The 22,804-nt window shown below is 37.9% G+C and overlaps 2 protein-coding genes across 3 annotated transcripts; one reads left to right on the plus strand and one right to left on the minus strand.

Moving 5' to 3' along the window:
• Positions 1 to 659: 659 nt before the first annotated feature.
• On the minus strand, positions 660 to 7,439 carry mpzl1l (myelin protein zero-like 1 like). 2 transcript variants are annotated; one of them, XM_079411028.1, is made up of 6 exons: positions 7,281 to 7,439; positions 6,329 to 6,498; positions 6,030 to 6,243; positions 5,289 to 5,418; positions 3,056 to 3,161; positions 660 to 1,358 (listed from the first exon to the last, which is right to left on the minus strand). In XM_079411028.1, the coding sequence occupies exons 1-6, from the start codon at positions 7,351 to 7,353 to the stop codon at positions 1,263 to 1,265; spliced, it is 789 nt and encodes a 262-aa protein (XP_079267154.1). In that variant the 5' UTR covers positions 7,354 to 7,439; the 3' UTR covers positions 660 to 1,262. The 2 variants fall into 2 exon arrangements, with proteins under 2 accessions (XP_079267154.1, XP_079267155.1); XM_079411029.1 differs by lacking the exon at positions 660 to 1,358 and adding an exon at positions 1,834 to 2,391 and having other exon boundaries at positions 3,024 to 3,161.
• Positions 7,440 to 11,649: 4,210 nt separating this feature from the next.
• On the plus strand, positions 11,650 to 17,248 carry psmg1 (proteasome (prosome, macropain) assembly chaperone 1). Its single transcript, XM_079410353.1, has 7 exons — positions 11,650 to 11,865; positions 12,515 to 12,603; positions 12,814 to 12,971; positions 15,521 to 15,583; positions 15,665 to 15,863; positions 16,736 to 16,857; positions 16,937 to 17,248. Exons 1-7 carry the CDS (start codon positions 11,747 to 11,749, stop codon positions 17,012 to 17,014), a joined length of 828 nt encoding a protein of 275 aa, XP_079266479.1. The 5' UTR covers positions 11,650 to 11,746; the 3' UTR covers positions 17,015 to 17,248.
• Positions 17,249 to 22,804: the final 5,556 nt, after the last annotated feature.

The raw sequence follows: 22,804 nt of genomic DNA on the forward strand, positions 1-22,804 counted from the left end.
CATCACGTCTCACCACACAAACTAAACACGCTAGAGCTCACATGCAAAACTTCTCTTTGGGACAACTAATGTGAAAAAATAAAATAACATCGCAATGCAAATCCACATAACGCAAAAATAATACACAATGTAAATTGAAAGTATTTATACATAATGGTATTTCTATGTTGATTAAAAATGATTATTATTACACTTATGAAATCAAGTTCTTAATTGTCATGAAAATTATGCCGAACCCAAAACCCCAGGCTTCATTTTCTTTACACAAACCACATTTTGATTTAGAAAATGCATTAAGCTTGACCATTTGAAAATACAAATAATTTGAAAATAAAATAACTCAAAATTGCATAAATGTAAAACACAGGCACATTTTCCCCCCAAAACTCTCATGATCACTATTCAAAATATATTACTAAAACGGCTAAACATTTAAGCAGTTTTAAATGTTGATTAAAAAACACTTTCTTACAGTAATATTTTAATTCAATGCAGTAACGAGAGTCATAATTGTCACAAAAACACTGTCAAAAAAATTCCCTTCGTGTTATTTTAGAAAGGAAATTTGATGTGAAAAAAAACTTGAACACTTGACCATTAACAAAAAAAAATATATATATATTACTTGAATTGTATTTATGAATCATGCTATTTTTGTTGATTTAAAATGTATTACAGTAATATTTTAACAGCAGCACTAAGCACTAAGGATTTCCTTATTGTCATGATTTTTTATTTTTTTTTAAACATTCATGTAAAACATCAATTCATGGTCCAAAAGGCTTCATTTTCTCTATGCAAACTGACTTAGTGGTGAAATATGACATAAATGTCAGTACAAAAAAATTGAATACATGGTCCATTTTTCCATGATATTTATGCAAAATATTTGATGAAATGCCAAATAATTCATACATCATGGTATTATGGTGATTTAAATGAAAACAACAGTATTTTTGAATGTAATACAGTAAAAGAGTACTGTACTCCAGTAAAGAGACGTTTGTGGTGATCATATCATAATGCTATAAAAAAAAAAAACATGATTTTCTCTACGCAAAATCTATTTAGTTAGAGTGGTGAGACATGAGGAGCGTGAGATCCAGCTGTGTTATTTGACTTGAGAAACTCACATTAACAATGACATGAAAACACACACAGAAACAGAAGAAAGAGTCTGTGGTCACGTGCCGTCACCAGTCCAGTACTAACCCACTAACCCACCCATCTGACCCGTCTGACCCGTCACGTGCCAAGGCGCTCTAGTTCTTGCGGATGTCTGCGTACACCACCGGCTCCATCTTGTGGAAGGAGTTCTTGCTGCCGGAGTGATCGAGCTGGGCGTAAATCACCGGCCCCTGAACAGAGACACACACAATGAGAGAGAAACACACAAACACACACAGACGCTCGAGTTACACAAACACAGCAGATGGTGATCGCTCAAGCTCCACAAACACACACACACAGCAGAAAACAAAGCGCTTTCACGGGAAATGTGTTGCGTGTCAACAACTCACTCAGGAGAAATATCAGATAAAGACAAAAAACCTGTTTGTGTCCCCATTCAAAATCATATTACAACAAAAATAAATATTACTATCATTCAAATTATTTTTTGTTTTAAAACGAAAAGATAATAATACGGAAATATATTGCTAAAGTGTTATAAAATATAGTATTTAACAATAATGATTATTTATTAATTATTTTATATTGTTGTTGATGCTATTGTTTGCTACAACAAGACCAATCATTTTAAATTATTTTACAGAATTATTCAATTAAAATGAAAAAGTTGTAGAGGAGTTTTTAAACTTGTCAAAATTTTAACTCTAGAAAAAAAGCACAACTCACTCTACTAGCATAACATAACTTTGCTTCCTTAAAAACAGTGACTTCTGAGGGATCTTTAATTTAGAGTTGTTGTTGAGTCTGTCCAGTTGGTGTCGCTGTTGTTGGGCATTTCTGAAGGTGAGTGTTTGAAGTGTTTGAATCCTAATACATTTTTGTGTAAAAGTGTTAATTACTCTAATAACTGAGCACGTACTGTATAACCAACAGCAGCATCTGCAATCTCAGTGGAAAACATGCATGTGTAGAGCTATATGCTCAGGTGTGAATAGCAGATTAAATTCACGGCCGTCCCAATCAGAGGCAGACTCTTGAATATCACTTTTACAGATGTTACTTCTGCTGGTCACTGCACTGCTAACAACACTCTCTTCAGCCTCTGAACTGAGACACGGCTTTCTGTTCAGTTCTGAATCAGTGTGAACACTCAGAGAAACAGTTACACGACTTCACAATGACATGAGAGTGAGACACAACTGATGTGAACACAGCATCAGCACTGAGTGGAACACACACTCTCTCACTCACACTCTCTCTCTCTCTTACACACACTCACACACACACACACACACACACACACACACCTATGTTGGTTTTTGTGGTTTATGGGGACTCTCCATAGGCGTAATGGTTTTTATACCGAACAAACTGTATGTGCTATTGCCCTACACCAACCCTACACCTAAACTTAGCCCTCACAGGAAACTTTGTGCATTTTTAGATTTTCAAAAAAAACACCATTTAGTATGTTTTTTAAGCCTTTTGAATTACAGGGACATAGGCAGTGTCCTCATAAACCACCTTCATATTGTAATACCTCTGTCATACCCATGTCATTATACAAATTTGTGTCCTCATAAACCACATACACATGCACACACACACACACACACACACACACACTCACACTCTCTCTCTCTCTCTTACACACACACACACTCACACTCTCTCTCTCTCTCTCTCTCTCACACACTCACACTCTCTCTCTTACACACACACACACACACACACACACACACACACACACACACACACTCACTCACTCACTCACACACTCTCTCTCACTCGCACTCTCACACACACACACACACACACACACTCACTCACTCACTCACTCGCGCACACACACACACACACTCTCACTCACACACTCTTTCTCTCTCTCTCACATACTCACACTCAGGCTGTGGGAGGCTCGTACCTGTACGGGGGCAGAGGGGCTGGAGCAGCGTGAGTTGTCGTTGCTAGACTCCGCTTTCTTCCCCACTCTAGTGTTCTGTGAGCTCACACTCTCTAACGAGGTGCAGCTACATACACACACACACAGAGATGGACGCAAGCACAAATGAGATGAGAGATGACAAGCAATATGATACAAACGCCGCAACACCAGCTGCTCTGATCAAAACACACACGGACCTCAAACAGATGAGATGACACACACACACACACACACACACAGGCAGATGTGAGCTGACGGGGTTAATGACACACTGAACACTGCAGACACACATCAGTCATGTGACGCCTCCTATTTCACACACAAAGCAGCAGAAATACGTAACATATCATGTTCCGGCAAATGAAGTGTATTTTATGGTTCACAGTAGATTTGTTTACATGCTCTGTTCATCAATCCCAATCAATTTAATCTGATTTGATTCAGAAAGATGTTTACATGAACCCCGACTATTGTGATCCGCTTCATATATTTGGGTCCATATGCACTACATGTTTTTTGAACAAAACTTCAGCACACACACAGTGCTGCAGAGCTTTTTAGAAAATATTTAGTATATATTCAGTGTCCTCCACTAAGTTCTTAAATTTAAAGATACAAATAAACCAACACACGTTTACACTGTGACATTATTTTCATGTCAATAAAACATATTTAACCCCGCAATTCTTCATAATGACAACGATCAGTCTTAGACTATTATTACCAGAATTATTGTAGTTAACTAAAACTAAACAAAACTAAAAGTAAAACCATTAAAATACATTTTCATTACTTGAAATAAAATAAAATAAGAAACTTAAGCTACTTGCGTTTCTTATTTAAAACAAAAATAACTAAAACAGAAAAAATTATAAAAACTATACAGATATACAAAAAAACGACTAAACATTACAGAAAACACAAAATTACTAAACTTTAAAATAAAAATGATAACAGAAAAAAGTAAATAAAAACGATTCAAAATAATAAGAACTATAATAGTATCTCAATGATACTAAAACAATACTGCTTATTATTATTATAATAAAGCTCTCTTATTTAAATCATTATAAATGCACCACTAATAAATAATATTTAGTTTTCTACAGATTAAAGTACTGACAGTTTAAGGAAAAAAGTGTTGATTCTCATGATAATGTCACACTGAGAAACTTGATAACACTTTACAATAAGCTCTGATTAGTTAACATCAGTTAACGCATTAACTAAGATTAAAGAGGAATTCATTTTTACTGTATTAGACTTTAACATTAATTAATTAAAATACAACTGTCCATTGTTAGTTAATGTTAACATTAAATAATATACAGGTATACATTTTGTTATTAATAATGCATTAGTAAATATCGAAATTAACTAAGATTAATAATTTGCTTAGAAGTATTTTTTCGTGTTATTTCATGTTAACTAATGTAGGTAACTAATGTTAACAAATGAAAGCCTGTTGTAAAGTGTTACCGAAATATATTTACGGCCCTCAAATCAGCTTGATTGACTTTGTTCTGCTTTGTTCGGTGGTGAAATATGAGCCGGAGATGTTTGTAAGATTCATCTGTTCAGGGTTAAACTCAACACTAAGCCTTTACCTGTGCTCAGTGCGTCAGTAAGACAGTTCAGAAAGTGAGTTCAGTCATCCGTGTTCACACCAACACACAGAGTCTGGTTTAGTGTCAGATCAGACGTCATGCTCCATGCACACAAGAGTTAACCGGTTAAACCACACCACCACTACCCACTAGCGCTGGGAAAATAAATCGATGCATCATGAATCGAGAAATGATTCTGAGATTTTCCAAATGCATTGGATCTTTCCGGAGTGGATTCTGAGCTTAGTTTTGAACAGCAGGTGGCGCTGCATGCTTTAGAAACAGCCGTACTCTGCTTGTTTCCAAATCCTTACACACACTTGAACCTAAAATAATCATTCATAAAATTCAAAAAGGTTGAAGCGAATCACAAGGGTGTTCACAGTGGGCTGTTTATATTAATCTGGCGTCATAAAAGCATTCTGAGCCGAGGAGAGATTACAGCGCTCTTCTTCATCAGCATTTGAGTGTGTGAATAAAAACTAGAGTAGAGCGCCATCTGCTGTTAAAATCTAAGCTCAGAATCCATTCGGAAGATCTCAGAATCGATCCACGATCGTAGCCCTAATATCTACACACACAGTTCATCAGATACGGACACGTACCCTTCGTAGTCGTGATTGGGCTCCTGTCGTCTGATGATCAAGTACGTGACCACAGCGATGATGATGATGCCGATCACGGCTCCGATCACGCCACCCACGATCACCGCTGCACTGGTCTGAGGAAGAGCCTCTGAACACAGACAAACATGCTCATGTCCTATTCTAACAAACCACATAAGTTTACATACCCCTTGCAGAATGGGCAAAATGTTAATAATTTTAACTAAATAAGAGGGATCATGAAAATTGTATGTTATTTTTTATTTAATACTGTCCTGAATAGGACAGTATTAAATAACAGGAGCTGGGGGATTTTTCTGAAGAACAGCAGGCAATTTAACTGCTCAGGACCAACGAGGGACTTATGAACAACTATCACAAAATATAAAAACAGTCGTGGATCATCCAGGAAACGACACAGTATTAAGATTCAAAACTTTTGAATGGGGTCATTTTTATAAATTCAGTTATTATTTTGTCTTGTGGAGTATATGTTAACATCTGTTATGTGAAATAGCTTATTCAAGACAGTACTAAATAAAAAAATAACATGCCATTTTTATGATCCCTCTTATTTAGTTTCAATTTTTAACATTTTGCACATTCTGCAGGGGGTATGTAAACTGATGAGCACAACTGTACATTAAAGGAAAGCTTATTTATTCAGCTTTCAGATGATGACTGGTTTTGTGACCCAGGGTCACATATAAGTCGCAGGATGTTTCAGATGATGATGCTCACCTTTCATGACCACTCTGACTTTAGTGATGGACACCTGTCCGGAGATGTCTGGAGGATTCTTCACGTCGCAACTGAACGTCCCGTTGTCCTTGAACTGCATCTGGATCACACGGATCGACACGTCCTTCTTGTTCATGTCTCCGGCCCATTCCACACGAGACTTAAACTGTGGCAGCGAACCTGGAAACGGCTTCCCACTGGAGTAATAGAAGAACTGCGGAGGAAAAACATACGTAATGATGACATGCTGCCTGATATCATACATGAACATCAGTGCAGTGGAGATGAAGGACTCTTACTGAAGTGGGCTGTCCTGTTTCTCCCTCCGGAAGGAAAGACCACACCACTGACGCTAAACTACTGATCACCTCTCTAGACTTGAAACTACAGGACAAAGTGGCTGTGGTCCCGTTCTCAACAAACAGCTCGGCTGGAGTGAACACGTCTATCGCCGACACGCCAAACACACCTGAAACACAGGTGTACATCAGTCAGACATCCAGATACAGAATCACAGAACAGCATCACAGACACAGAAATAACAGAAAAAACATTGCGGTGCTTTAATTCTGCTTATATAGCATGGCACTGAAACCATAGTAAAACAGACATGATTTCCTCAATCAATACCATAGTATTACTATAGTACACTTTGGTACTTTAGTTAGTTTTCTCCCTTTAAATACAGACATACAGGACACTATATGTAACAGAGCATGTAATAGATATCATTTAAGGATTTATAGAATTTCTTAAAATAAGAAATAAAACATTTAATAATGAATTCAGATGCTGATGATTTGAGTCTTTATTGTTGGTCTTTTGTGTTTGTTAAAGGCTGATCATTCAGGTTTGATTAACTATTAAACATTTACAAAGACAGGAGTACGTGATAATTAATTAAATAAAAGAAAATATAAGTTATGAATTGCTCGGAAGTTGTTTTCGTGAGTAAATATGATATAATGTGATAAAGAGGGAGGCTAATGTGCTAACAGAACAATACGAGCTAAACTTCCCGACCTGAGAAACACATTAAACACTCGCACACTGTATTTAATTAAATCACCTGCTTCAGAACATGAAATTAATACAACACAAGAGCTGTTCCTTATAGTTTCTGTTTATGTGCTATTAATGTAAAATCACAGATAATACCGTTACCGGAAGCTAGCAGGTTAGCATGCAGCTCCGCTAATGCTCACAGATCATGAGATCAAAACACCTCAGAGAAAGACAAATCAAACTTACTAGCGTAAACAAACACCGCAGAGACACACAATAAAACATAATTGTGTGTGAAAATCGGAAGCCTTATTTCCATCCTTTAGATTTCATAAATATCGCCCGAGTATCGGAGCCTCCGCGTTTGTTTACAGCATCAGACTGAAGGAGTCTCGCGCTGATCTCAGATCAGACTCACCGACACAGCGCTAATGAACCGAACACACTCTACTGATCTCAGATCAGACTCACTGACAGAACGTTAATGAACCGAACACACTCTACTGATCTCAGATCAGACTCACAGATGACACTCTACTGATCTCAGATCAGACTCACTGATGACAGCACTAATGAACAGAACACACTCTACTGATCTCAGATCAGACTCACCGATGACAGCGCTAATGAACAGAACACACTCTACTGATCTCAGATCAGACTCACTGACACAGCGCTAATGAACAGAACACACTCTACTGATCTCAGATCAGACTCACTGACACAGCGCTAATGAACAGAACACACTCTACTGATCTCAGATCAGACTCACTGACACAGCGCTAATGAACCGAACACACTCTACTGATCTCAGATCAGACTCACCGACACAGCGCTAATGAACCGAATACACTCTACTGATCTCAGATCAGACTCACTGACAGAACGCTAATGAACCGAACACACTCTACTGATCTCAGATCAGACTCACTGACACAGTGCTAGTGAACCGAACACACTCTACTGATCTCAGATCAGACTCACTGACACAGTGCTAGTGAACCGAACACACTCTACTGATCTCAGATCAGACTCACTGACACAGTGCTAGTGAACCGAACACACTCTACTGATCTCAGATCAGACTCACTGACACAGTGCTAGTGAACCGAACACACTCTACTGATCTCAGATCAGACTCACCGATGACAGCGCTAATGAACCGAACACACTCTACTGATCTCAGATCAGACTCACTGACACAGTGCTAATGAACAGAACACACTCTACTGATATCAGATCAGACTCACAGATGACAGCTCTAATGAACCGAACACACTCTACTGATATCAGATCAGACTCACCAATGACAGCTCTAATGAACCGAACACACTCTACTGATCTCAGATCAGACTCACTGATCTCAATTCTAATGTACCGTATTCTAATACACTTCTGATCTCAGATCAGACTCACTGCTCAAACTCTTCTGATCTCAGATCAGACTCACTGCTCAAACTCTACTGATCTCAGATCAGACTCACCGACACAACGCTAATGAACCGAACACACTCTACTGATCTCAGATCATACTCACTGCTCAAATTCTACTGATCTCAGATCAGACTCTCTGATCTCAATTCTGATGTACCGAATACACTTCTGATCTCAGAACAGACTGATCTCAGATCAGACTCACTGCTCAAACTCTACTGATCTCAGATCAGACTCTCTGATCATATTTCTATTGTAGCGAATGTAATGTACTGCTGATCGCTTTAGTGTCCTGACCACATTTTGTTGTTTGAGAGAATTATTTAACTATCTAACTTTTTATCTTTGTTTAATATTATATTTTGTTATATCAAAATATACATGAACAGAAGAAGTGAACAGAATCAGATCAAATGAACAGAAGAAGTGAAAGTGTGTGCGGTTGAACTGAAGTCTGTTTATAGACTGATCTGGGTTTATTCAGAAGGAAATGTATTAAATAATCATATATTTCACCTGTTTTGAGTGTTTGTTATCTGTCTGGTGTCATCAGAACGGTCACTGTTAGTCATGTTGTCAAGATCGGTCATCTGTCAGTATTTCCTGATGTAAACTGTGGCTGTGGTTTGGAAGGTTGAACTTTTTTTTGCTCTGCATATCAAACTCAAACACATTACTGTATGTGGGACACTGACACCAAACCAGCATATGCTGAATCCAGAAATCCTGTCTAATCTGTTGCAATCAGTAATGTGTAACTTCATACTCCCGAGGACTTTAAGCAGGAGTCAAAATTTGACATCCTCAAAATGTTTTGTGTTATTGTTTGAGAAAGACAGAGAGAGAACAATTACATAATTGAGGACAAAAATGTCCCTGGACCAGCTAGATTTGGGCTAAGCACCTGATGTTTATAGTGTCTGCCTCTGCTTCTGTATATATTCCTTATGATTCAAAGCTGTGTGTCCAATGTGAAGTTAGATGTCATGCTTTCTCGTCACAATTCCTGCTTTATTCTCCACGAGTCTCTCTCTCTCTCTCGGGGTTCATCGGTCTATTAACTGTACTGGATGTGTTTGTCAGCAGCTGCTCTGTTAAATCTTTATGTCTGTTTCATTCCCAGCACTAGTAAGTGTCTAAAGAAAAGAACTGGTTAACCATGTTCCAAAACACATCTTTAACTAGTCTGACTAACTAGTAGGGCCTATAACCTGTTTTGTTTCCAACAGGGTCTGCAGGTGATTATCTGATATCTGAGTGGAGAGATTTCACCAACCTGTGAATATTCTAGTATGATATATACAGTGTTGGGAAGGTTACTTTGGAAATGTAGAAGGTTACAGATTACAAATGACTCTATTTAAAATGTAATAAGTAATGTAACGATTTCAGTTACTTTAATAAAGTAATTTAACTGATTACATTTGATTATGATTGCTTTTCTAAATTTCTAATGTTTTCAACTGTGAATCATTTTCAAACATGTAAAGCAGACAGGGTTAATATTACATGATGACTGTCAGACTTTCAGAATACTTCATCACTTCAATTAAGAATATAATCATTTAATTTGATTAGCACATATTTTTATTTTGATATCGTTCTAAGGTTAAATACAGATATAAAACCATAACAAGATATAGTTTAATAGCTATAACACTGTTTTCGACATCAAATGTTTGCATTGTTATGACAGGAAACACTGACAATGCCTTGGGAAAAAATGCCTTTACATAAACCCGAAATAAAACAGTTATCAAATAAGCATGTGTCCTAAACTCCTGGAGCATTGTTGTCTCATATTTTAGAGCAGTCTGCAATTTATGGAGGAAATTTATACATATATATGTGTGAGTGTGTGGGGAAATATCTGATGTAACTCCCTTTGGAATCGTTAACATTTTCATAAGTAACTGTAATTTAATTACACACTTTCCTCAGTAACTGTGACTGATTAATTTTATTTGTCATTAAATTCTGTAATTCAATACTGATTATTAATTTTTTTTTCGAATTGTGATTCAACACTCACAAATTCTTTCTTTCTTTCTTTCTGTCTTTCTTTCTTTCTTTCTTTCTTTCTATCTTTCTTTCTATCTTTCTTTCTTTCTTTCTTTCTTTCTTTCTGTCTTTCTTTCTGTCTTTCTTTCTTTCTTTCTTTCTTTCTATCTTTCATTCTTTCTTTCTTTCTTTCTTTCTATCTTTCTTTCTTTCTTTCTTTCTTTCTTTCTTTCTTTCTTTCTTTCTTTCTATCTTTCTTTCATTCTTTCTTTCTATCTTTCTTTCTATCTTTCTTTCATTCTTTCTTTCTTTCATTCTTTCTTTCTGTCTTTCTTTCTGTCTTTCTTTCTTTCTTTCTATCTTTCTTTCTTTCTTTCTTTCTTTCTGTCTTTCTTTCTTTCTTTCTTTCTATCTTTCTTTCTATCTTTCTTTCTTTCTTTCTTTCTTTCTTTCATTCTTTCTGTCTTTCTTTCTTTCTTTCTTTCTTTCTTTCTTTCTTTCTTTCTTTCTATCTGTCTTTCTTTCTTTCTTTCTTTCTTTCTGTCTTTCTTTCTTTCTTTCTTTCTTTCATTCTTTCTGTCTTTCTTTCTTTCTTTCTTTCTTTCATTCTTTCTGTCTTTCTTTCTCTTTCTTTCTTTCTTTCTTTCTATCTTTCTTTCTTTCATTCTTTCTGTCTTTCTTCCTTTCTTTCTGTCTTTCTTTCTTTCTTTCATTCTTTCTGTCTTTCTTTCTTTCTTTCTGTCTTTCTTTCTATCTGTCTTTCTTTCTGTCTTTCTTTCTTTCTTTCTTTCTTTCTTTCTTTCTGTCTTTCTTTCTTTCTGTCTTTCTTTCTTTCTTTCTTTCTTTCTTTCTTTCTTTCTGTCTGTCTTTCTTTCATTCTTTCTTTCTGTCTTTTTTTCTTTCTTTCTTTCTTTCTTTCTTTCTTTCTTTCTTTCTGTCTTTCTTTCTTTCTTTCTTTCTTTCTGTCTTTCTTTCTTTCTTTCTTTCTTTCTTTCTTTCATTCTTTCTTTCTTTCTTTCTTTCTTTCTTTCATTCTTTCTGTCTTCTTTATTTCTTTCATTCTTTCTTTCTTTCATTCTTTCATTCTTTCTTTCTTTCTTTCTTTCTTTCTTTCTTTCTTTCTTTCTTTCTTTCTTTCTTTCCACAGATGTTCACACTCTAAACAAAATAAAAGTCCTCTGCGGTAAAGCTGCAGCCAGTACTTCCGGTGTGTGTCGCGCTCATTACACAGCATCTTTGAGTTGTACTGAGTGATTTAATCTCATAAATCGTCTAATATGGCCACATTTTTCGGTGAAGTGTTATCGGTGTACTCGAGAGCTGTTGAAGAGGATGATGATATGACGAATGAAAACGAGGAAGATGAGCAGATCCGCCGCGAAATAGAGCAGAAGAGGTGAAATCATGTCATATTTATTGATAATGTAATAAACAGAGTCAATCAGTAGCATTTCAGATACAGTCTTCATCAGTTTTATTAGAGACTGAATAATCGCTCGGTACTTTCGCTTTCAGTTCAGATGCATGTGTTTCTGATGCTTATTAGTCCGATATAACACATATAAAGTTGAAATGCAATATAAAATAGTTTATAGTGTATATAAGTTGGGTATTTGTACCAGTCAGAAGTTTTAGAACAGTAAGAGTTTTAATGTTTATAAAGAAGTCTCTTCTGCTCATCAAGCCTGCATTCATTTGATCCAAAATACTGTAAAATTCAGAAATATTTTTATTATTTAAAATAAATGCTTTCTATTTGAATATATTGTAAAATGTAATTTATTCCTGTGATCAAAGCTGTATTTGCTGTATGCTGTATTTTGGATCAAATAAGTGCAGGCTTAGTGAGCAGAAGAGAATTCCTTAATAAAACATTAAAAATCGTACTTATCCCAAACTTCTGAACGGTAGTGTGTGTGTGTGTGTGTGTGTGTGTGTATATACACACACTCACACTACCGTTATATATATTATACCATTAATATATATAAGTTGGATATAGTGTAGGGTTATAGTAGTCTGATCAGATCTTTGTTTTCTCTCAGGTCTGTTGATGTTCATTGGCTCTCGCAGACAGACGGCGGATCTGTGTCGTGTTCGGATCTGATCATCGCTGTGGGTCCGAATGCCACCGGTGAGCCGTCAGACTCAAGTCAAATCACCTTTATATAGCGCTTCTTACAATGCAGATTGTGTCAAAGCAGCGTTACAGTATTAAACAGGCAAATAGTGTCGTTCTCCTCTGGCCAGACGAAACCAGGAGTTTAATTCTAGGCTGCAGCAGAGTCAGATTGACTCTAGTCTCCACAGACCTGGTCTGAGCCGCCGCTCTGGTGTGTTTCAGGGTTCATCTCGGCATATGTGCTGAGCTCCAGCGACTGGACGGCGGTCGCGTGGGTCTCGCTGTGGAACGAGCGGAGCCACGGATCAGGACGGCCGGACACGGCCCCGGGCCCCGGAGAGCCATCCTGCGTCCTGTACCAGCAGAAGCACAGCCCGTCGGTGAGGAACAGCGTTCATTTATTATCCATAACTAAAACCCTATTCTAGGGCTGTAAAAAAAAAAATACACATTTAAATGCAAAAACATTGCATTTGAATTTTAGGTGTGCATCAGGCAGCCTTATCGATGACGATGTAAGTGTCGTTGCATTAGAATGCTTTTTTAAGTCTATCCAGTTAAAGCCACTAGATGCAGCGCTGCTGCGTTGTTCATTGTTCACAGAACATCAATGCAGAGATGTTGTTTACGTCAAAACTGAAACAAGCCGTTCACACAGAACGCATATTTATCACATAGCATAGAGGGACTTATCACCGTTAGAGAGCTGCATGTTTAGAAAGCCTGTAAAATTAATGCAAGTTCAACTTTTAAAAAACATGTCTCAAGACTTTATGGCGGTTTTTCCCCATCCCTCTGCATCTCATGCTTTTAAATTAGAAAGTACTCTTTGTGATTGGTTTTCAGTCCTTTGTATTAAACTATGCATACATACATGATGCCGTTTTGTTTATAGTTGTTTAAGCAACTTAATTATAATTGGTTTATAAACATTATGCTGTGATATTAACATTAACCATTGTTTTGCTATACTAGCCATAGCTTCACCATGGAATTTGTAGTAAAACTGTGTTATAGTATCAATCTGAATGATAATACACCATGCATGCATACAGTGCATGTGACCTCTGCAACAAAACAGACCCTCCCACCTCTCTAATAAACATGGAGATGTTTCATAATCAGTGTTGGGTAAGTTACTTTCAAAAAGTAATTAATTACAGTTACTAATTACTTCATCAATATTGTATTTAAATTACTTTACTAATTACTCTATCTGAAAAGTAACTTAGTTACTCAATAAGTAACTTAATTATTCAAATCGCTAATTAGGCTACATCTTAAAATCCCTATAAACCTTAATATAAATTAAACTCTATATTCTTTCAATTCGAGTCAAACATAGAATAGTTTAGCCTTTTAGCTTTAAAACAACTGTAAGACTTAAACATTTTTATGAAAAAAATTTAACCACCTTTGGTTAACAAATAGAAATACTCTGCAAAATATCTGAATAACAAAAAGGCTTAAAAGTTAAACAATACATTTCAGTTTGGCAAGAGGTTCAGGAAAAGCCCAACTAGTAAAATCTGTACAGGTTTATGTCAAAATAACACGTTAACTAATGTAGGAAAGAATAAATTACAGAAATGATCTTCTCTGCTGAATAATGTCAGATCGCGCTGTTCTTATGAGGTAAATTTCTCATAGCAGGTCTTCTTTCAAAAATGATGAATATTAGATGATTTTTTTTTTTTTTTCTTAATATTTTACATTTTTTTTTGTATCTAGGTGAGGGCATATGCGCGCAGGTGACTGCATATAATGAGCTCAGACACGGGAAAGAGTGTACCTTGCTTAAGTTTCATACGGATTGCATAATCAGAAACATTAGTTTTTAATTTGAATTCGTTCAAGTGTCAAGTAGACACTTCAAGATTTTTAGATTCTATTGATTTTAGTCTTATATGTATCTGAGTCAGAGCCGGCGCCAGGGCACCTCCATCAGAGGGGCATTTGAATTTCTGGGGGGGGGGGGCACAAATCACGTTTTGTGTGTGTGTGTGTGGTTAAGCGTGCAATCTGTGATTGCGTGCAGTTTCTGACGCTCGCTAAAGCGTGCAATCGCTTTCTTATGTGCGCTGTTTTACCGGTTTCACTTTCGCTTTCGAAACGATCACGTTCAGCATGAAGGGGAGAGGATGGAAAGTGGGGGGCACCGTAACTCTGCCCGCGAATGCCCCCTCTTGGTGCCGGCCCTGATTTGAGTATTTAAGGTTTCTCTGTGAATCAGGAAAATCTGAAAGTGAACGCACCCGCACGCGGAGGGTTAAAGCCGTTGTATTCAATATCTTTAGACGGTAAATTTAGATTTCAAATTCAATATTGCTTTTAGAACTGTTGAAATTATTTACTGTATGTAACGCAAGTACTTTATAAGTAACTGTAATTAAATTACCTAAAAATGAACAGTAATCCCTTACTTTACTTTTTCAGTGGATAAGTAATTTAATTACAGTAACGCGTTACTTAGTAACGCGTTACACCCAACACTGTTCATAATCATAGAAAATATACATTTTTCTTTTATGCCAAAAATCATTAGGATATTAAGTAAAGATCATGTTCCATGAAGATATTTAGTAAATGTCCTATTGCAAATATATCAAAACTTCATTTTTGATTAGTAATATGCATTGCTAAGAACTTCATTTGAACAACTTTAAAGGAGATTTTCTCAATATTTAGATTTTTTTGAACCCTCAGATTCCAGATTGTCAAATAGTTGCATCTCCGCCAAATATTGTCCTATCATAACAAACCATACATCAATGGAAAGCTTATTTATTCAGCTTTCAGATTATGCATATAAATTTTAAAAAATCTGGCTCACATATTGGCTCAGAAATGGAGGTGTATGAGCTCAGATCAGCTCCAGAAAGAAACACAAAAGCTGTGCTGATAGAGTGAGTGTGTTGAATGCATGCAGGTGCTGATATGCCAGTGCTCCTGTTACGTGGCTGAAGATCAGCAGTTCCAGTGGACAGAGAAGGTGAAGCACTAACACAGAGAGAGCGATTAGTCGTCTGAGCGTGATGGATTGGTGGCTCATGCGTGTTGTGTTCATCTGCAGGTGTTGGGATGCGTTCAGACGAGGGATCTGACAGTGACCGTTCTCTCTGACTGCAGTGTAGCTGAATATAAGACATCAGACTACCTGAGTGAGAGCAGTGTGCCCTTCCTGCGCTCTCTGAGGACCAGCAAACACACAGGCCCCGTCGCGAGTCCGGCCCTTGAGCAGCCCAACATCAGCACCGGACTGGCTGCGGCAGGTACTGATGATCACTCACACACTATAAATCACTTATTTAATCATTTATAAGGGAAAAGGAAATGGTGTGTGGCCAAGTATAGTGACCCATACTCGGAATTTGTGCTCTGCATTTAACCCATCCAAGTGCATGCACACATTAGTGAACATACACCCGGAGCAGTGAGCAGCCATTGCTGCGGCGCCCAGGGAGCAGTTGGGGGTTCAGTGCCTTGCTCAAGGGTCTCACCTCAGTCGTGGTATTGAGGGTGGAGAGAGTGCTGGTTATTCACTCACCCCACCTACAATCCCTGCCGGACCTGAGATTCGAACCCACAACCTTCGGGTTACAAGTCCGACTCTCTATCCATTAGGCCACGACTGCCCCGTATAATAAAGCAATAAGCCCCAAGAAGCTGTGGTTTACAGTGAATTCATAACCCCCTTAGCGGTTATAAATTCACTGTAAACCACGGCTTCACTGGGCTTATTGCTTTCATAAAATGGTTATTCCATATACGTAGTGTAGTGAATTTTGCTTTCGCCAACCTAGGGGCGAAATAGTGATGGTTGCTCACGTCACAGATGACGTTATGATTTTTGGATCACATGTCACTTAAGATGTTGTTATGAGTACATCACATAAGAAAGATGGGTGGGAGATCTAACTTGTAGAACCTTTACTGCATTATCAACACAAGTGTAATAAAATAGATTTTATTAACAAAAAATAGACAACAGTAATCAACAACTACTAATGAATACCATAAATGTGTGTGTGTGTGTGTGTGTTTGTACATGCGTGTGTGTGTGTGTGTGTGTGTGTGTGTATCTGTTTGCATGCATGCGCGCTTGTGTGTGTGTGTGTGTGTGTGTGTGTGTGTGTGTGCACAGTTCTCAGTCACTGTCAGGTTCAGCGGATCGCAGCTGTTCTCTATCAGTGCTACAGTGATGTTCTGCAGCCGGACTCTCTCAGTATGCAGACGTACAGAGCAGCTTTGAGCGCAGTGCTGAAGGTGAGTGAGCTTCTCTGAGCTTCTCTGAGCTTCTTTGCTTCACGTCTCACAGGACTCAGGCTCTGTCTCTTGATTGCAGCTGGATCCGAGTCTCAGCACAGACGTGCTGCAGAAGATCACGCGAGTCAGCGAGATTCAGAGCAACCTCTACACATGAAGAAAGCACTGTACACTAGTTTGCATTTTTGCATTAAAGATGTGATGTTGTTTTATGTTGGTGTGATGTGAATGTCTTTATTTAGTTTAAGTGAATTGTGTTTCTGAGTTTGGACACGGGGTGGCGCCACAACCATTAATTACAAGAAGCAGCAACTAGGTCAAGTTCTGCTGAAATAAAACTGAAACTGATATATTCTTGGCTATTTTATTATTAAAATATTTAAATCATTGTATTTTGCCATTTCTTATTACATAATTTATTATAGGAATATTTATTATAATTTTAATTGTATATTAAAAATGGATCTTTAGCAAATATATTTTAACAAAAGCAGTGAGAGCTAAAACGAAAATAAAGACACATAATAATGTTGTTATTAACATTTAAATCATTTTATCACAGTTTTTGGTGCCGTTTCTTATTTCATAATTTATTATAGGGATATTTTATTTAATTTTGATAAAATTATATGTATAAATTAAATTAAGGACTGCGTTATATTATATTTACCACTCTAATAATCGCGCAAACAAAACATGTGAACAAAAGCAGGGAATGCTCAATAAAAGTTGTTTAAATATGTCATGCACAATTCCATCATTCCAAACTTTTCCTGGTTAGGTTTGCTCATTCAGAGACGCTTCATAACGCTAGTGTGAATCAGCATGAATGTATTTTATCTGATGATCTTCCCGCCTGAGGCCTCGTTTTCTCCTTCATCTGTCTGCTGAATGAGTGTGTTTCACAGCTGAATATTCAGTGCCATGTTTCACGATGATGGTGCGAGTGTGAAGACGTTCAGCGGGGAGCGGTGAGAATCTCACAGTGTGTCCCTGTCAAAGATCACAGGTCTTCCCACGCCCTGCCGCTCTGCTAATCAAGCGCCTCCAACACAGACAAACACTCACTCACTCACACACACGCACACACACACACACAGACAAACAAACACACCCACATGCACACATGGACACACACACAGACAAGCACGCACACATACACACACAAACACACACATGCACGCACGGACACACACACACACACAGACAAGCATGCACACACACACACACAAACAAACACACACACACACACACACACACACTTGTGCTAACTCCAGTCTGCGTGTGTCAGCTAGTTCTGAACTGAAAGAGGAATTCCAGAGTTCCACAACCATCAGCATGGACCAGCGCTTGATATGAGACGCACCCTTACACACACACACACACACACACACACACACTGATGAATGTGTCTGATCATGCTCTGCTCAGATCCACTTCTGTATCTGTGTAATAAACACGTTCACATGTTCTACACAATGACATTTTACAGCATTTCATAACTAGACAATGTTAGAAAAGCCCATGGAGTTTTACAGTCACACTCGTTTACACAGCTGGAAATCTCTTGAGTTCAGTACTTTAATGCTGCTTTTGTTCATTTATATCATTTTATCATCTTAAAGGGGTCATATGATGCTTTTTTAAAGATCATTATTTTGTGCATTTGGTGTAACAGAATATGTTGACGTTTTATTGTTAAAAATATTTTTTTTTTCAAATACTGTACATTATTGTAGGTCCTCTATGCCCCGCCTCTCTCAAACACTTCTGACAAGTGCAGTCTGCTCTGATTGGCCAACTGGCACAGTGCATTGTGATTGGTCGAACACCACAAGCATGAGTCGGAAATGTAACGCCCCTTTCCATAATCGCCAGCTTCAGCTTTCAAAATTATAGTAAAGACAGACAGTAAATAATGTGCTTAGTTTTATCATCAGTTGAAGTCCGAGAGGGGAACAGAGTTGCGTGACACACAGAGATGATGCTTGTATGTGTTTGCACACAAGCCGCTATTGCGTGACTGTTTCTCCCTCTCTCACACTTAAACAGTCACTAATAAATACTTAAACGAATAACAAAACATGCAGTCGCTGATTCAGAAGCGCCAGATTGTCATAGCAAAGTCAGAATTACCTCCTCTCCGGGGTTCACGAAACGGCGGTCCATAAAATGCATTGCTGTTCTGTTGTAAGTAATCTGAGTGATTCCTAAATGCATCTACTTTCTGAAGGCCTAATAAAGTTATTTTGCTTTCGCCTAGAAACACACAGCATCTCCCTGATCATCAACACTACTGCTGTTAATGAAACCACACCTTCTTTCTTTGCGTGAACATTTGGGTGGCATTATGCAAATATTTCCACATTGTGACGTAGACATGTGGGGGCGTGTTTGACTGAGATGTTTTAGGGGGGTGTGGTCGAGTCGTAACTTTTATAAAGAATATCTCTTTGGATTTGAGACTTTAGTCTTTGCAACTTCAGGGATCTTATCTATGCACAGACAGCTTGTAACACTCCAAAGAGAAAGGACAACTTGAAATCGCATCATATGAAAAAACTTGAAATTGTCCATGTTCTGGGTGGTTGCTAGGGTGCTCTGGGTTGTTGTTAGGTGGTTGCTAGGGTGTTGTGAGTGGTAGCTAAGCTGTTAGATGTTAGAGCATTCTGGGTGTTTATTAGATCATTGCTAGGGCATTGTGGGTGGTTGCTAAGGTTTCTGGGTTGTTGTTAGGTGGTTGCTATAGTGTTCTGGTTGGTTACTAGGGTGTTGTGAGTGGTTGCTAAGGTTTCTGTGTTGCTGGGTGTTCGGGTCGTTGTTAGGCTAGGTTAAAAGTTTAAAGGTAAAATATGTAAGTTTTCGCCTAGAGGTTGCCATACAAGCGGAAACTTGGGATAAGCGGATATTACGTCATTAATCATGCGTCGACAATGACCAGGGACGAGTCATTATTTAAAATTAGATTTGATTTACAAATCCTTGGGAACTTTTGGGTTAACATAAATACACAACTGCATTAAATATATAACACTGCAAGTAGTTTTTGGATTTTTTTTTTTTACGAAAATCTTACATATTGTACCTTTAAGGGGAGAAATCTTGCTTAGTAAGTTAGTAAAAGTTAGTTAAACTGTTGGCATGCTTATATCTACCAGAAGAGTAACACAATCTGCTTTAACTGCCTCTGGGCAGTATGTATGAGCATTAGTAATGGTGATAGTTGAGTTAGTGAAGTGTTGTGGGGAAATCCCTGTGCTGATGTGTCACACACACACACACACACTGCACCTCATCTTAATAGGTAAAGGATGTTCATGAGTGAGTTCTTCACATGCAGCAGCTGCCGTGTGTCATAAACGCAGGTGTGTCTGTCTGTGTTTGCCCATCGCTGACTAGCGCTCTATTACTAGACCTCACAGGTTATCTCTGATAAATAATTAACCCAAACAGCCGTCAAAGAGCGGCCTAGTTCATATCAGTGTGAATGCTGATTGACTCAGTAAGCACATTCACATGCGTCACAATCAGACAGCACTGAAGCAGTTTCAACACGCAACAAACCCCCCGCCGCGGGAAATTTGCATGTGTGTGGGATTGCGTAAATGTTCTCGAAGCAACGCGGCATTGTGGTTTTCAGAGTTTCGCTGTTGTGCATATCATATCTGAACAGAGGAAGTTCACATTAGGATTACTGTGACTTCAAGGCCGTCCTGTGATTGTGTGAATGCAACGACAAGTTTCCTGTCTGACAAAAAAAAAAAAAAAAAAAACGCACAAACTGTGCTGAGCTCAAAACCAGCCAGCTCTGACGCTGGAGGGATCAAGTCAAGTGCTGGCTGGATTGTTCTTGTGTTCAGTCTCAGACCAGAACGAGCCGGTTTACAGGAGGAGGTGCCGAGCAGCTCGACGCCTCCCTCAGCCCAGCGCTGACCGTAAGTGACGCTCCAGCAAGACGTTTCCCAAGAAACATCAGCAGGCTGGTGCTGTCAATCATTGACTCTTTGTTTGTGTCTCGGAGGCTGGTTTAGCAGGTCCTGCGCTGATAATGTGTATGCGTGGGTGTTCAGCGGAGGCGGATTCATGCAGATACCTGCGAGAGGATCGGCACTGCTCTTGTGTGCTTCCAGAAGAATGTGTGAATCTGACTCGGGCACAAATCAGTGCTGCAGCTCAAACTGTACAGCATGCACTTGCAACTGAGCTTATAGGTTCGATTCCCAGGGAATGCATACACTGTTCAAATATTCTCTATAGGCCACCCTCAATACACACACACACACATGTTGGTTTTTGTGCAGCTGAAAAAAGGTTTTAAGTCAGTTATTTCTATCTTTTGCTGGAGTGTGTCAGTAGGAAATATCAGTTTACATTTCCAAACATTCATTTGGCCATTAATTGTAATAATCCAGTGAGATTTTTGTGCTCCACACAGAGATCTGATCTGATCATCATCCAGTCTGTCTGGAATGACATGAAGAAACAGAACAAACTGAGACAGACTAAATCCAGAAGAACTGTCTCTCCAAGACGCTTCAAGAAACCTTCCTGCAAAGCTCCTGAGAAACTCTGCTCAGATGCACTGAGGACAAAAACACAAAGGATGCTCACACCAAATGTTGATGTTGACAGCATCCTCATTACTGCATTTTTACACAAGTGCCTAAAACTTTGAACAGCACTGTAGCTTTGCAGGAAGGTTTCTTGAAGCATCTTGAAGCATCTTGCCACATCTGTTGAACTGAGGCGCTACAGCGATCTGTCACTCCAGATTAAACAGCGTCAAAAAAACAGCATTCATTGTTTGAATACTGCAATACAATGGACAGAATTTGAAATCTGAGACTTTCTTTTATATTAAAAGTACCAAAGCACAATGCTTATTGCGATATGTGACCCTGGAGCACAAAAGCAGTCATGAGTAACACAGGTATATTTGTAGCAATAGCCAACAATACTCTGTATGGGTCAAAATTATAATTTTTTCTTTTATGACAAAAATCATTAGGATATTAAGTAAAGATCATGTTCCATGAAGATATTTAGTAAATTTCCTACCGTAAATATATCAAAACTTAATTTTTGATTAGTAATATGCATTGCTAAGAACTTAATTTGAACAACTTTAAAGGAGATTTTCTCAATATTTAGATTTTTTTGCACCCTCAGATTCCAGATTTTCAAATAGTTGTATCTCAGACAAATATTGTCCTATCCTAACAAACCATACATCAGTGGAAAGATTATTTATTCATTGATGTATAAACAATGATGTATAAATCTCAATTTAAAAAAAATTACCCTTGTGATATATACAGTATATTGTTCAAAGTATTGGGTCACCCCCTTCTAATGAACAGGTTTGACTACTTTAGTAATTTCTATGAGTACAAATCTTAATGTTTAAGCATATAATGATATTCTAGAGAATTGTGTGTTTTTATTTTTATAGCAACAGTTTGGACAGAACCCTTTTCTATTCTAACATGACAGTGTCTCTGTGTATAAGACACGGTTCAAAAACACATGGTTGATTGAGTCAGTGTGGAAGAACTTGACTGGTCTGCAGAAAGACAAGTCCTGATCCCAGCTGAACTCCTCTGGTGTGACTTTAAATACAGACCTTGAGCCAAAAACTCATCACCAAACACCAAGTTCCATTTTTAACTGAAACAGGTTAGACTAATCGATTCTTGGGATTTAAGAATCAATATTGTTTCATAAAAATGAGAATCGAGACATCAACATTTTTTTACCCAGCCGTTACAATAATATATAGGAATGAATATAAAGCCACGTTCACACAGCAGCAGAATACGGTTGTCAGTCCTGTATTTGAGTCCTTAATATGGTTATGTTCACACACAGTTCAATTATTTACGGGTGTGTCAACTGCATTCTGTAACCGAACTCACACCTGTAAATTTTCAGGACTCACAAACACATT

This window comes from Barbus barbus (assembly GCF_936440315.1).
Source record: "Barbus barbus genome assembly, chromosome: 47".
Classification (NCBI taxonomy): Eukaryota; Metazoa; Chordata; class Actinopteri; order Cypriniformes; family Cyprinidae; genus Barbus; species Barbus barbus.